General features: G+C 51.4%; 1 protein-coding gene across 1 annotated transcript in view; it reads right to left on the reverse strand.

Annotated features, from left to right (window-relative positions):
- LOC124481246 (four and a half LIM domains protein 3-like) overlaps positions 1–17,130 on the reverse strand; it is a 36,449-nt gene that overhangs the window by 5,917 nt on the left and 13,402 nt on the right. Inside the window, 1 exon segment of the mRNA XM_047041161.1 lies at positions 1,914–2,086. Within this exon segment, the coding sequence (XP_046897117.1) occupies positions 1,914–2,086 (173 nt within the window).

Here is a 17,130-nt window from a genome sequence, read left to right on the forward strand (position 1 = left end):
CACTGTGTCTGTGTGAGGGGGAGACACTGTGTCTGTGTGAGGGGGAGGCACTGTGTCTGTGTGAGGGGGAGACACTGTGTCTGTGTGAGGGGGAGACACTGTATGGATGAACGAATGAACGAATGAACAATCTAACTAGCCTAAACAATATTACATTCGAAGGAAATGTGGGAATTAGGTTAAACTGAAACAAGGAATGTGGTGTATAATTGTATGAAATGTATGATGAAAATTGTCCAGCAATTGCGCCAAGCAAATACCAAGAAATAGGTTGGGGCAGTTTGTCTTTCGACTACACTTGCAAAATCCGCGATGGGACTGAGCTCGAATAGCTTTGGCGACTTTTTATAGTACAAAATCGCTGTCAATCAAAAGGAGATGCAGTCTTTCGACAGACCCTCCAATCATCACGCAGAAGCCCAGCGTCCAGGCCAGCCCACTCCTCAATTCACCCCCAGAGACGCTGAGCGTCCATGGGCGGGACTTATCGCAGCATTCATATAATGACCATATAGTTTCGAAGCACTGAAAACTGTTCTAAGCAGCCCCATTGAAGTACATGGTAGTGATGGGAAGTTCGGATCATTTTACTGATTCGGTTCTTTGAATCTCGTTCAGTAAAATGAACAAATCTTTTTTCGAGTCATTCGTTCATTTCAACGGGGGGGGGGGGGGGGCATTAAAATAATGTATCATGACAGTTTGTATGATTTGGTCATTTATAATCACAGTAGCATTTAATTATCACGGCAAACAATTACACTGCACTAAACTGTAAGTGTAAATGTAAAGTGAAAATAACAAAACCAGTCAGTATGATGACTTGAGCGAATATCATTCACGTCTTACTAAAACAGCGGCCACGCGATAGGAAATGAGGAAACTGAAATCCTCTACTAAATTACAATGCAGGTCACGTGAAAAATGATCCAAAGGCTCGTAGAAAGACCGAGTCGGGAAATGAACGAATCATTTCTTTCCTCTAGCTACCTGTACAGAGCCTATGCAGGTCACGTGGAAAATTCTACAAAGACTCATAGAAAGACCGAGTCGGGAAATGAACGAATCGTTTCTTTCCTCTAGCTACTGTACAGAGCCTATGCAGGTCACGTGAAAAAATCTCCAAAGACTCATAGAAAGACTGAGTCAGGAAATGAACGAATCGTTTGTTTCTTCTAGCTACCAGTACAGAGCCTATGCAGGTCACATGAAAAATGATCCAAAGACTCGTACCCGAAGACCGAGTGGGGAAATGAACGAATCATTTCTGTTTACTTGGACGAGCCACTCACTCTTTGAGAGGACTCGTTACTCCCGAGTCGTTGTAAGGATTCGTTCAAAATGAACTCGTTTTCGAGATGAACGTGTTCTAACGCATTTAAAATGTTAACACAATAGTAAACATTTGACCATCAATTTATGGACATTATAGGGGAAGCCAAGCCTTCCTTGCAGTCTTAAAGAAATTGCCACTGCATGATCTGATGTACCACAACATCGTTTCTGAATGAAAATGTTGACCATAATTGTGCTGCCTTTAGAGTTCCATAATTGTGCTGCTGCCTTTAGAGTTCCATATTAGTTTTAAAGTTCAAACTGTGACCGTGACTGATTTGGTTATTATTGTGTCACATTGCTTAAACCGCCAACTAGTGGATAGTTTAGTCATTAACATAACAAGTGGGAAATCGGACAACTCGTCACTTAACATCCAGACATCTGTCCAGCATGCAAACACACTACTAGGGTACAATAATGGAGAGTCCTGAAGCTAACCAGCTCAGACGTGAGCGTGCTGACGCTAACCAGCTGAGACATGAGCGTACTGACGCTAACCAGCTCAGACGTGAGCATTCTGAGATACGGTCCTCAGAATGGCAGGTTCAAAATGGCTGCCTCTGTGTTAGCCTCACCCTGGCGTCGTGGGCGATGAGCTCCTTGCACTCGTCGCAGGTGTTGGCGAACAGCGAGTCGTAGCAGGGGATGCAGTAGGGCTGATCGTCTGTCTGGATGTACTTGCGCCCGTAAAGAGACTCCTTGCAGTTCCCACAGTCGAAGCGATCGCTCATGGTGACCTGCTCCAGTCCTGAAAGAGAGGAAGGGGGGGGGGGGGGGTCATGTCAGTTCTGAGAGAGAGCGTACAAACAGAGTCAGTTCAGCTGAGAGAGAGTACAAACAGAGTCAGTTCAGCTGAGAGAGAGTACAAACAGAGTCAGTTCAGCTGAGAGAGAGTACAAACAGAGTCAGTTCAGCTGAGAGAGAGTACAAACAGAGTCAGTTCAGCTGAGAGAGAGTACAAACAGAGTCAGTTCAGCTGAGAGAGAGTACAAACAGAGTCAGTTCAGCTGAGAGAGAGTACCAACAGAGTCAGTTCAGCTGAGAGAGAGAGTACAAACAGAGTCAGTTCAGCTGAGAGAGAGAGTACAAACAGAGTCAGTTCAGCTGAGAGAGAGTACAAACAGAGTCAGTTCAGCTGAGAGAGAGTACAAACAGAGTCAGTTCAGCTGAGAGAGAGTACAAACAGAGTCAGTTCAGCTGAGAGAGAGTACAAACAGAGTCAGTTCAGCTGAGAGAGAGGAGTACAAACAGAGTCAGTTTGGACTGCAAAACGGGGGAGGGGGGTCATTGTGACGTCTAGTCCTGAGATACAAGGAGTTAAAACAAAATCAACTAGAGAGGGTAGGGTGTGTTGCTTGCATCGGTTGCAGATGGGTCCGTTTATTATGAAACAAGTTATTCTAACGACGTTGTCACCAGCAGTGTTTTTCAGATGGAATCGCGATTCAAACAGTACCATCTGCTAACTGAAAATATGCCCCAAACACGTAAATAAGCTTGATATTTATTTAGGGGGAAATGGCTAATTCAAAAGAAGTTTGCTGGAAGCGATCATTGTCAGTAAAAAAGCCAAAAGCGACCATTTGGTCTCAGTCTACAGCCCTGCGTGGAGAAGCTGAATTGTGCTACTAGCAAGCTAGCCTACTATAGCTCTGTTGGTAGCCAAACTTCACTGAATGTGCCAGAAATGAAAAACATTTCTTTTGACATAAAGTTTAGCCTGTGGCATTGAAGACAGCGACGCACCACACAAACCTGAGTTGAAATACATTATTTAATGTGACATTACTTACTGTACATTTAGTTATTTAGCAGACACTCTTATCCAGAGCGTAAAGTACAGGGACATTCCCCCAAGGCAAGTAGGGTGAAGTGTCTTGCCGGGAATCGAACTGGCGACCTTCAGATTACTAGCCCGATTCCCTAACCGCTCAGCCACCTGACTCTACTGTACATGCAAGTCTTGAATTGCTTAAATGTATGAAGCTACTAGTAGTACACCACGGCACGATACGATACTTGCTGTGCGACAGTCTTAACATATTTATGCATGTCGTATCTATGCGTCGTTGCTAACGGAGTACACTGTTGAGTAAACTTTGTTGACACAAGGCACTTTTTGCGACAAAAACGTTGTAACCTCCTAAACTGTGCAATGGAATGTAAATAAAAATACAAGCAACTAAATCGGGACCAAGACTAAACTTTTGACACCAACGTTGTCTATGTAGTGCAAATATTGACGGATCCTAAGGGGTGGGAAAAGAATAATAATATATATGTGAGAGAACAATGGTTGTGCTCACCGATGGCGTGAGCACACCCAATGAGTCAGGACTGTAGAGGGAGACTGGGGGAGGCAGGGGGAGGCAGGGGGAGACTGGGGGAGACTGGGGGAGGCAGGGGGAAGGCTGGGAGGGGAACAAGAAAGAATGAGTCTTGAGAACAGGAGTGACACTATAAAACGGCTGTTAACTTTTATAGCTGCTGGATGAAAGTGAGACACAGAGAGAGATTGATAAGAGCTCCTCCCTAGTTTCAAGTTCATTACTGTCTGTAACAGTAATCATTCATTATCATTCTGCTCCTTTTGCCCCTCCATAGTTGGGGTTAGGGTTAGTGGTCTGTCCACTTATTAACAACCTACCAACCCTGTAGACACAACCGGTACACCACCTGTAGACAGAACCTGTACACACCACCTTTACACCACCTTTACACCATCTGTACACACCACCTGTACACCACCTGTACACCACCTTTACACCACCTTTACACCACCTGTAAACCATCTGTACACCACCTGTGCACATCACCTGTACACCACGTGTACACCCCCTGTACACCATCTGTACACCACCTGTACACCACCTGTACACCACCTTTACACCACCTTTACACCACCTGTAAACCATCTGTACACCACCTGTGCACATCACCTGTACACCACGTGTACACCCCCTGTACACCATCTGTACACCACCTGTACACCACCTGTACACCACCTGAACACCACCTTTACACCACCTGTAAACCATCTGTACACCACCTGTACACCACCTTTACACCACCTTTACACCACCTGTAAACCATCTGTACACCATCTGTACACCACCTGTACACCACCTTTACACCACCTGTACACCACCTTTACACCACCTTTACACCACCTGTAAACCATCTGTACACCATCTGTACACCACGTGTACACGTTACCTGTACACACCACCTTTACACCACCTGTACACCACCTGTATACCACCTGTACAAACCACTTGTACACCACTTGTACACCACCTGTACACGTCACCTGTACACCACCTGTACACCATCGTGTACAGGCCTCTGCCAGTTCCTCTGTGCCAGACAGGCCTCTCCCAGTCAGACAGACAGACAGACAGACAGTTTAAGCTGCTGATGAAACAGCACTCAGGGCTGATTCACTGCTGTTAGCCCCACAGCACTGGTGTACAGTACATGAGATGATTCACTGCTGTTAGCACCACAGCCAGTCAGCAGTAATGTTAGCACCACAGCCAGGCAGCAGTAATGTTAGCACCACAGCCAGTCAGCAGTAATGTTAGCACCACAGCCAGGCAGCAGTAATGTTAGCACCACAGCCAGGCAGCAGTAATGTTAGCACCACAGCCAGTCAGCAGTAATGTTAGCACCACAGCCAGGCAGCAGTAATGTTAGCACCACAGCCAGTCAGCAGTAATGTTAGCACCACAGCCAGGCAGCAGTAATGTTAGCACCACAGCCAGGCAGCAGTAATGTTAGCACCACAGCCAGGCAGCAGTAATGTTAGCACCACAGCCAGGCAGCAGTAATGTTAGCACCACAGCCAGGCAGCAGTAATGTTAGCACCACAGCCAGGCAGCAGTACAGTACGTGAGCTATCCGAACACACTGAAGGAGGAGGGCTTGTTCTGGGACATGGAAGGCCTCACGCAGGGTCCTGGAGATGTGCCGGGCTGAGGACCAGCTCTGGCCGGCTCTTGGCCGCTCTCTGAACTGCAGGGTGGATTTATGGTCTCTGGAGAGGAGAGTTGTAGCTCTGACCATCCGGACGGCAATCAGTTAAGATTAGGTAGCAGGCTGCTTGCGATGGCTGCAAGGGAAGTTCACATGAGGGAATGTGCCACAGCCGCTAGGTAAACACACCCAAGAGGACAGGATCTGTTCTGCGGCTGTCAGAGCACATGAGCTGGAGCAGGTCAGGGAGGGGGAGGAGGAAAGGGGAGGAAGGAGGGGGAGGAAGGAGGGGGAGGAAGGAGGGGGAGGTGGCAGGGTGAAGAGGGAGGGGGAGGAGGGAAGGAGGGTGGGGGAGGGAGGGTGGGTGAGGGGGAAGGGGGAGGAGGATGGGGAGGAGAGAGGGGTAAGGGGGAGGAGGGAGGGGGAGGAAGGAGGGAAGGTGGGCGGGTGAGGAGGGAGGGTGAGGGAGGATAGTATTCAACCACCTCTATCACATTCCTCCTCCCCCCAGGCCCTGGCCCTCCGTTCCCATGGGCAGCTAGCTGACGTCAGTGTGCGACCCAGGACCCTGGCAATCACACAGTACCCAGTCCCCCCTCCCCAAACCACCCCTCCTCCCCCAGCCACACACCCCACACCCCAACCATTTCCACCCCTACCCCTTCCCCTCCTCCCAGAGAGACAAGAGGGCCCTTCGTCCTCTCAAGGACAATGACCCTGGAACAGTGTTTACAACTTCCTGTCTCTGAGTAGGGCTCCTCTGATATGATACCGTCCTCCCTCCTTCTCTGCTATCTCTCTCCCTCTCTGTCTTCCTCCCTATCTCCCTGTCTCTCTCTTAATCTGTGCTCTCTCTATCCTCAGGGAGGTTCCTCAGCCTGAAGAGGATCCCGGTGTGATAGTCTGATGTAGAGAACACCAGACTGCAGCACCCGCACACACATCACACTAAGTGGATTCTAAGAAACCTCCTGGTTCCTTTAACTCCTTCTGACTTGTTGTTTGATAAGAAGCAGACAGCAGAGCACCATGGAGACCCTGAGCTCCTGCCCTAACTCCCCTCGCTCCGCCTCACATGGACCGGAGGCACCCCCCACTGTGTTACGCCTTTTTCTGGCCAGCGCCCAATGAGAAGGCCTGCTTGGCAGATTGGTGGCCAATGAGAAGGCCAGTTAACAGATGAGTGTTTGGGAAGAGAGAGAGAGAGAGAGGGGGAGACAGCACACAGCACACAGCACACAGCACACAGCACACAGCACACAGCACACAGCACTGAGCACACAGCACACAGCACACAGCACACAGCACACAGCACACAGCACACAGCACACAGCACACAGCACACAGCACACAGCACTGAGCACACAGCACACAGCACACAGCACACAGCACACAGCACACACCACACAGCACACAGCACACAGCACACAGCACACAGCACACACCACACAGCACACAGCACACAGCACACAGCACACAGCACACAGCACACAGCACACAGCACACAGCACACAGCACACAGCACACAGCACACAGCACTGAGCACACAGCACACAGCACACAGCACACAGCACACAGCACACAGCACACAGCACACAGCACACAGCACACAGCACACAGCACTAACCACACAGCACACAGCACACAGCACACAGCACACAGCACACAGCACACAGCACACAGCACAGAGCACACAGCACACAGCACACAGCACACAGCACACAGCACACAGCACACAGCACACAGCACACACCACACAGCACACAGCACACAGCACACAGCACTAACCACACAGCACACCGAGCAGGCCAGCCAGCTAGCAGACCCTGACAGCTGCTAGCTGTCGCTCAGGCAGTCAACACTCTAGCACCATTGAGTCTAGAGGTTACCAAGATGGCCAACACATCAACAATGAAGAGAGAGACAAAGAGAGGGGGAGATGATGGTGATGCTGCCGTTTCATGGGGTCACGTTGAGCAATCTGAGCCACAGTTTACGTTCCAATGGGTTGAACAGCTTCTGATTGGCTGCTGTTGGTAAACAGAAGAAGGCTGACATTCTTTGCAGCGTCGTAGGAGAAAACCCTGGTACACACACACAGATATTTACATTTATTCATTTAGCAGACGCTTTTATCCAAAGCGACTTCCAAGAGAGAGCTTTACAAAGTGCATAAGTCACTGATAGTAATAACAAGATTGACATTGCAGGTAGCCAAAACATGAAGCACATATTGTGAACAACCAAAAATAAGTGCCAAAGGGAAGAACCATAAGAGCATGTAGTTAAACAAGTTACAATTAAACAACATGAGTCGCTATAAGTGCAAGTGTACCTGTAGAAAAGCAAGCAACAGTAAAAAATAAAACATTTCGCAGAGTACAACAATTTCAATCAGTTACCACTAACCAACAAGAGCAAGTCTAACACACGCTAACACACACACCCACACTCGTTAACACACACACACACACACACACACACACACACAAACTCTCCAACACACACCCACACACACTCTCTAACACACACACAAACACCAACACACTCACACACACTGTCACACCTCACCCCAGCCTGTCATTGTCCCTGAGCCTCTAAGCACTGCTGGCCAGGGAGCTGATGACAAGGCTGTCCTGTAAACACACAGTCCTCCAGACAGATGTCACTAATCAGCACCTGCAGAGGAGCACTCCCTGGCCAGAGTCATCTGAATGCCTGGCCGCTTCGTAATGAGCACTCTGGTGTGGCCGGTGATTCAGCTGATTCTGATAAGAGCTTCTGTGTTGCTGTGTAACTCTAGCTGAACTCTGACCAGCACAACCAGGAACCGCAGGAGAGGAGACAGAAGAGGAGAGGACAGAGGACAGGACAGGAGGAGAGGAGACAGGAGAGAGGACAGGCGAGTAGAGGACAGGAGGAGAGGAGACAGGAGAGGAGACAGAAGAGGAAAGGACAGAGGACAGGAAAGGAGAGAGGACAGGAGAGGAGTGCAGAGGAGATGAAAGGAAAGGAGAGGAGAGAGGACAGGAGAGGAGAGGAAAGGAGAGGACAGGAGAGGACAGGAGAGGGGAGCAGATGAGAGGAAAGTAAAGGAGAGGAAAGGAGAGGTAAGGGGACAGGAGAAGAGAAGAAAGGAGAGAGGACAGGAGAGGAGACAGAAGAGGACAGGAGAGAGTACAGGAAAGAAAAGGAAAGGAGAGGGAAAGGAGAGGGGACAGGAGCGGAGAGCAGAGGAAAGGAAATGAGAGGAAAGGAGAGGAAATTAGAGGAAAGGAGAGGAGACAGGAGAGGAGACAGAAGAGGAAAGGACAGAGGACTGGACAGGAGAGAGGACAGGAGTGGAGAGAGGACAGGAGAGGAAAGGAAAGGAGCGGAGAGGAAAGGACAGGAGAGCAGATGAGAGGAAAGGAAAGGCGAGGAGAGGACAGGAGACAGGAGAGGACAGGAGAGAGGACAGGAGAGGAGACAGAAGAGGACAGGAGGACAGGAGAGGAAAGGAAAGGAGAGGAAAGGAGAGGAAATGAGAGGAAAAGAGAGGAGAGAGGAGACAGAAGAGGAGAGGACAGAGGACAGGAGAGAGGACAGGAGTGGAGACAGGACAGGAAAGGAGAGGAAAGGATAGGACAGGAGAGAGGACAGGACAGGAGAGAGGACAGGACAAAAGAGGAGAGGAGAGGAAAGGAGAAAGGAGAGGCCAGGAGAGGACAGGAAAGGAGAGGAAAGGAGAGGACAGAGGACAGGGGAGGAAAGGGGACAGGAGAGGACAGGAGAAGAAAGGAGAGGAGAGGAGAGAAGACAGGGGAGGAGAGGACAGAACAGGGGAGGAAAAGAGAGGCCAGTTCAGCAAAAATGTGTTCTGTGAAAATATATGTGGAAGACGTGTCAGTTGTTTATTCTGGGGAGGATAGAGACAAAACCAGTTTAGAGTTGACTTCACTTTCAACGGGAGTTTTATAGTGATTGAGAATAATGTCTGAGAATGTCACTGGTCTGGAGCTAAACACCACTCTTAGAGATAATTATGGGCTGGCTGAGCTTGGAGACACTCTGAAGCCATCATTCAGACGGGGGGAGAAAGGACACTGAGGACTCTTGAGGGAGTCGGTTTGTGTGAATGACGGTAGAGGAAATCCACACACACACTCAAACACACACACACACAAACACAATCTGCCATGATGCTTCATCTGACACCAAACAACAATACCACAACTCTCCATGTCACACTGCACCTCAGCCACCATGAAGGAGCTGTCTTGGGTTTGTCAAACCCAGACATCCCAACCTGCAAAAACTAATTTCAGGGAGATGGCTTCACCGGCTAGTTAGTTTACATCAGTAGAGTAAGACCAGACTCCAGGTCGGGCCCTAAGCTGTCTTCCCTTTGAAAGGAAAGGAGAGAAACCCTGCATACGCTCCAGCTGAACATCTGGTGTATGTCGGCTGAGGCGTGCAGGGGCAACCTGAGCCCTGCAGGGCTAAACTCCTGCCAGAGCAGTCACAGCTCCCACAACTCAGACCTCTCTGCTGCTACCTGAACACTGCTGCTCCTGAACACTGCTGCTACCTGATCACTGCTGCTCCTGAACACTGCTGCTCCTGAACTCTGCTGCTACCTGAACACTGCTGCTCCTGAACACTGCTGCTACCTGATCACTGCTGCTCCTGAACACTGCTGCTCCTGAACACTGCTGCTACCTGATCACTGCTGCTCCTGAACTCTGCTGCTCCTGAACTCTGCTGCTCCTGAACTCTGCTGCTCCTGAACACTGCTGCTACCTGAACACTGCTGCTCCTGAACACTGCTGCTACCTGATCACTGCTGCTCCTGAACACTGCTGCTACCTGAACACTGCTGCTACCTGAACACTGCTGCTACCTGAACACTGCTGCTCCTGAACACTGCTGCTACCTGAACACTGCTGCTACCTGAACACTGCTGCTCCTGATCACTGCTGCTACCTGAACACTGCTGCTCCCTGAACACTGCTGCTCCTGAACACTGCTGCTACCTGATCACTGCTGCTCCTGAACACTGCTGCTCCTGAACACTGCTGCTACCTGATCACTGCTGCTCCTGAACTCTGCTGCTCCTGAACTCTGCTGCTCCTGAACTCTGCTGCTCCTGAACACTGCTGCTACCTGAACACTGCTGCTCCTGAACACTGCTGCTACCTGATCACTGCTGCTCCTGAACACTGCTGCTACCTGAACACTGCTGCTACCTGAACACTGCTGCTACCTGAACACTGCTGCTCCTGAACACTGCTGCTACCTGAACACTGCTGCTACCTGAACACTGCTGCTCCTGAACACTGCTGCTACCTGAACACTGCTGCTACCTGAACACTGCTGCTACCTGAACACTGCTGCTACCTGAACACTGCTGCTACCTGAACACTGCTGCTACCTGAACACTGCTGCTCCTGAACACTGCTGCTACCTGATCACTGCTGCTCCTGAACACTGCTGCTACCTGAACACTGCTGCTCCTGAACACTGCTGCTACCTGAACACTGCTGCTCCTGAACACTGCTGCTACCTGATCACTGCTGCTCCTGAACACTGCTGCTACCTGAACACTGCTGCTACCTGAACACTGCAGCTACCTGAACACTGCTGCTACCTGAACACTGCTGCTACCTGAATTCTGCTGCTACCTGCACACTGCTGCTACCTGAACACTGCTGCTACCTGAACACTGTTGCTACCTGAACACTGCTGCTACCTGCAGCCACCTCCCCTCTATCTCCACCCACGACACATCTCCACCTGTCAGAACCCTGACCCTGATACTGTACCTGCCAAAAAGGAGTTGACTGGGATGGCTTAACATCAGAAGCTTTTGAAATGTTCGGCCCCTGCCTCTACCTGCCCCTCCCTTTATCACACACACTCACTCACACACACACACACACACACACACACACTAACATTAAGAGGAAGGAGTCCTCCCTAGCTTGTGCAGCAGTGTCTCTCTCCCCCACGGAGCCATGAGACCTTAGAAATAGAGAGAGAGAGAGAGAGAGAGAGAGCGAGAGAGAGAGGGAAAGAGAGACAGAGACAGAAAGAGAGAGATATAGGGGAGAGAGAGACAGAGAGAGAGAGAGAGAGAGAGAGAGAGAGGGAGGGAGGGGGGGAAAGAGGGACAGAGACAGAGGGGAGAGAGAGAGACAGAGAGAGAGAGACATAGGGGAGAGAGAGACAGAGAGAGAGGGGGGGGAAAAAGAGAGACCAGAGACAGAGGGGAGAGACCGATAGAGATAGAGACAGAGAGAGAGAGAGAGAGAGAGGGGGGGGGGAGTCCAGTGTCTGATGGGAGTCTGTCTGGCTCGTTTTAACATGCATGCTGATTAATGGTCCTGGAACCAGGAAGTGCATGAGTGTGCGGTGCTGTGCAGGGGGGGTTGACCCTGGGGTCGTTTGTTTCCCTCTCTGGTACCGCAGGGAGAACGCCCCTACTCCGCCACGCAGAGCTTGTTGTGTGGCTGGAATGAGCTCACTTCAAAGGTGTTCATAAATCACGCTGCCATGCAAAGGAACACCCTCCCTCCTTCCCCCTCTAACTTCTCCATCTCCTTTTCTCTACAACACCCCCCAGTCCTCTACGCCCTCTGCCTTCCTAGCCCCCCCAGTCCTCTACGCCCTCTACCTTCCCAGCCCCCCCAGTCCTCTACACCCTCTACCTTCCCAGCCCCCCCACCCCCCAGTCCTCTACACCCTCTACCTTCCCAGCCCCCCCAGTCCTCTACACCCTCTACCTTCCCAGCCCCCCCAGTCCTCTACACCCTCTACCTTCCCAGCCCCCCCAGTCCTCTACACCCTCTACCTTCCCAGCCCCCCCAATCCTCTACGCCCTCTACCTTCCCAGCCCCCCCAGTCCTCTACGCCCTCTACCTTCCCAGCCCCCCCAGTCCTCTACACCCTCTACCTTCCCAGCCCCCCCAGTCCTCTATGCCCTCTACCTTCCCAGCCCCCCACCCCCCAGTCCTCTACGCCCTCTACCTTCCCAGCCCCCCACCCCCCAGTCCTCTACGCCCTCTACCTTCCCAGCCCCCCCAGTCCTCTACGCCCTCTACCTTCCCAGCCCCCCACCCCCCAGTCCTCTACGCCCTCTACCTTCCCAGCCCCCCCAGTCCTCTACGCCCTCTACCTTCCCAGCCCCCCCACCCCCCAGTCCTCTACGCCCTCTACCTTCCCAGCCCCCCCAGTCCTTTACACCCTCTACCTTCCCAGCCCCCCCAGTCCTCTACACCCTCTACCTTCCCAGCCCCCCCAATCCTCTACACCCTCTACCTTCCCAGCCCCCCCAGTCCTCTACACCATCTACCTTCCCAGCCCCCCACCCCCCAGTCCTCTACGCCCTCTACCTTCCCAGCCCCCCACCCCCCAGTCCTCTACGCCCTCTACCTTCCCAGCCCCCCACCCCCCAGTCCTCTACGCCCTCTACCTTCCCAGCCCCCCCAGTCCTCTACGCCCTCTACCTTCCCAGCCCCCCCAGTCCTCTACGCCCTCTACCTTCCCAGCCCCCCCAGTCCTCTACGCCCTCTACCTTCCCAGCCCCCCCAGTCCTCTACGCCCTCTACCTTCCCAGCCCCCCACCCCCCAGTCCTCTACGCCCTCTACCTTCCCAGCCCCCCCAGTCCTCTACACCCTCTACTTTCCCAGCCCCCCCAGTCCTCTACGCCCTCTACCTTCCCAGCCCCCCCACCCCCCAGTCCTCTACGCCCTCTACCTTCCCAGCCCCCCCAGTCCTCTACGCCCTCTACCTTGCCAGCCCCCCCAGTCCTCTACACCCTCTACCTTCCCAGCCCCCCCACCACCCAGTCCTCTACACCCTCTACCTTCCCAGCCCCCCCAGTCCTCTACGCCCTCTACCTTCCCAGCCCCCCCAGTCCTCTACACCCTCTACTTTCCCAGCCCCCCCAGTCCTCTACGCCCTCTACCTTCCCAGCCCCCCCACCCCCCAGTCCTCTACACCCTCTACCTTCCCAGCCCCCCCAGTCCTCTACGCCCTCTACCTTCCCAGCCCCCCCAGTCCTCTACGCCCTCTACCTTCCTAGCCCCCCCAGTCCTCTACGCCCTCTACCTTCCCAGCCCCCCCAGTCCTCTACGCCCTCTACCTTCCCAGCCCCCCCAGTCCTCTACGCCCTCTACCTTCCCAGCCCCCCCAGTCCTCTACACCCTCTACCTTTCCAGCCCCCCACCCTCCCAGTCCTCTACGCCCTCTACCTTCCCAGCCCCCCCAGTCCTCTACACCCTCTACCTTCCCAGCCCCCCACCCTCCCAGTCCTCTACGCCCTCTACCTTCCCAGCCCCCCCAATCCTCTACGCCCTCTACCTTCCCAGCCCCCCCAGTCCTCTACGCCCTCTACCTTCCCAGCCCCCCACCCCCCAATCCTCTACGCCCTCTACTATTTCTATTATTTTGACCATTTATCTGTTGTTGGTTAATCTAACTGGCTTTTCCATTAGAGGACCGCAAGTTCTTGCAGTTTTGGTTTAGTAGAGTTGTATGTATTTTCCTGACTTTCCTCAAGGTGAACTGCGATCCTTCACACTCTTATCTCTATCACACGGAGTCTTGTTACCACGCAGAAAAACACCATTTGTCTTCTCCAACTACTACTGATAAACAGGCAGAGTCTCCTGTCTGGCAGTGAACTCAGAGACAAGGGGAAGCACAGGTCTTCGGGTAGGACAATAGTAGACTGATCTATGGAGCATCGCTAACAGACATGGCTATCTATCCTGATCAATCTACCTTCTACCAGGTCCACCCTTCTACCAGGTCCACCCAGGCACACCCTGTACACTCCACATCCTGTGCACTCCACACCCTGTACTCTACATTCCCTCCACACCCTGTACATTATACACCCTCCATACCCCTCCACACCCTGTACACTACACAAACCACACACCCCAGACATTATATACACACCCCACAGTCCTGGAATGAAGGGATTTCATCACGAGGGATGAAAGGTTGAGGGATGGGGGCGGTTGAGGGGGGTGGAACGCCTGCAGGATGAGGTCATGGTGTTAGTGTGTCCCAGACCCAGTCCTCTCTGTCCTGCAGGATGAGGTCATGGTGTTAGTGTGTCCCAGACCCAGTCCTCTCTGTCCTGCAGGATGAGGTCATGGTGTTAGTGTGTCCCAGACCCAGTCCTCTCTGTCCTGCAGGATGAGGTCATGGTGTTAGTGTGTCCCAGACCCAGTCCTCTCTGTCCTGCAGGATGAGGTCATGGTGTTAGTGTGTCCCAGACCCAGTCCTCTCTGTCCTGCAGGATGAGGTCATGGTGTTAGTGTGTCCCAGACCCAGTCCTCTCTGTCCTGCAGGATGAGGTCATGGTGTTAGTGTGTCCCAGACCCAGTCCTCTCTGTCCTGCAGGATGAGGTCATGGTGTTAGTGTGTCCCAGACCCAGTCCTCTCTGTCCTGCAGGATGAGGTCATGGTGTTAGTGTGTCCCAGACCCAGTCCTCTCTGTCCTGCAGGATGAGGTCATGGTGTTAGTGTGTCCCAGACCCAGTCCTCTCTGTCCTGCAGGATGAGGTCATGGTGTTAGTGTGTCCCAGACCCAGTCCTCTCTGTCCTGCAGGATGAGGTCATGGTGTTAGTGTGTCCCAGACCCAGTCCTCTCTGTCCTGCAGGATGAGGTCATGGTGTTAGTGTGTCCCAGACCCAGTCCTCTCTGTCCTGCAGGATGAGGTCATGGTGTTAGTGTGTCCCAGACCCAGTCCTCTCTGTCCTGCAGGATGAGGTCATGGTGTTAGTGTGTCCCAGACCCAGTCCTCTCTGTCCTGCAGGATGAGGTCATGGTGTTAGTGTGTCCCAGACCCAGTCCTCTCTGTCCTGCAGGATGAGGTCATGGTGTTAGTGTGTCCCAGACCCAGTCCTCTCTGTCCTGCAGGATGAGGTCATGGTGTTAGTGTGTCCCAGACCCAGTCCTCTCTGTCCTGCAGGATGAGGTCATGGTGTTAGTGTGTCCCAGACCCAGTCCTCTCTGTCCTGCAGCAGGGCCAGGGTCTGTGTCCCCCTGGTCTCCTGCTACCGAAAAACAAGCACACGTCTAACAGAGATCATGTCTGCCAGACGCTGGGGATGGTGGGAAGGCAGAAGAAAGGATGTTGAGATCAGAGGGAGAATCTGGCACCACTGTGTGGTTCTGGACACCACACTCTCCAGGCTGGGTGACTACAGAGAAGCCTGCTGAGGTCTCATCAACCTCCAATCAGAGGAGCCATGTGGTCAATCTCATAGAAGCACTTCCTGCTAAGGTTGGAGAATTACGTGATGGACAACAGCAGAAGTAAGCAATAACATCATCAACAACAACAACATCAACAAGAACGACAGCTATATATGCTATTGTTCCTACAATTAACATTATTCACCTGTGACCAGGGTTCTAAATAAACACCCGCCGGGTGTTAATAAAAACTCACTAGCCAGTTTGGCCAGTTAGGCTCTGTTCTCGGCATGGTTCTTGGTCATTTATCCCCCTGGCAGTACTTCCTGAGTTTCCCATGAACACTGTGCCATAATGCTACGTGATAACGTTTTATATGCCCATTGGCTGCGCGCAGTTGAAGTGAAACCGGCGCGAGAAACCGTGGAAACGAACGGAGCGTCCACCAGAAAACACAAGGAAGAAGTCAAACGAAGCATATGCGGATCATAGGAGGTAATAAGAGCTAGCTAGAGTAGTAAAGTAAAAAGTTAACTTAATGCGGCGGTGGTTAGGACAAAGTTCTGTGGGCGAGAATAGGAACGAGGCAGGGGATGAGGATATTGATAGCACTAGAGAAACAAAGAAAATAAAATGTAATGCCAAATGGCTGACGGGTCGGGAATGGCTTGTGTTTGACAATGAAAATGTTGTCATGTTTTGTAAGGATTGCCGTATGTAGTTAGCTTGGCTGCCAGCCCAACTTCTCCCCGCCCACAAAAAAATTTGGTCGGGAAGTTGGGTCTGGAGGGTCTCGTATTGGGGACAACTACAGAAAACCAGAATCGGGACGGACCAATGAAATTGCCAGGGAGGGCTTTATACGATGATGGACAGATGATCAACAGTAACGTAATCAACAACGTCACGAAAGAGCGCTTGGGTTGAATTTGTTTTCAACAAACAACATATTACGTTGCTCTGATTGGTTGTAGGTCTATCCAATTGAGCGAAGAGGCATTTGTTTTACAAGTTCGGTTGAAACACGCCCCGTAGTCACAGCCCAACGGAGAGTTTTCAGACTCATATTCTGACTAGAATTATGAGTATGACAACGTCAAGCTAGCATGTAGTCTACGCATAAGAAAAAGTATGTTGCTTACTGACACAGTCTAGTGTAATGTAAATACACTGTTCTTAATAAAGAGTGTATTAGGTCAGTTTAATTAAAGCCTGCTTAGGACAAAATGTTACTGTAAATGCATGGGCAGGAGTCAATCTCATCATGATGCAAATGGACGTTTTAGCCATTTACAATAAATCGTGTCCTTACTTAGTCACGTGTTGGTGATTTCTCATACCCTTGCATCATACTTCTGTGCTTCATTTTACTTCATTTTCTGTGTTTTTCATGCCAACAATGTTAATAAAATGATCAAATGCATTCAGTGAAACTCATAATTGTTCTTATTTTCACCGGAAAGTGAAAATTTGGCTAGTGGAAATTCTGATTGGTTGGTAACTTTAGAAAGTTACCAGCCAAATTGGCTGGTGATCAAATAAGTTAATTTAGAACCCTGCCTGTGACCATGCACCCTCCTATAACTGGTGTTCCAGCAAATCAATTTCAAGATCAGCCTTT

Source organism: Hypomesus transpacificus, chromosome 2 (genome assembly GCF_021917145.1).
Source record: "Hypomesus transpacificus isolate Combined female chromosome 2, fHypTra1, whole genome shotgun sequence".
In the NCBI taxonomy this organism is placed as follows: Eukaryota; Metazoa; Chordata; class Actinopteri; order Osmeriformes; family Osmeridae; genus Hypomesus; species Hypomesus transpacificus.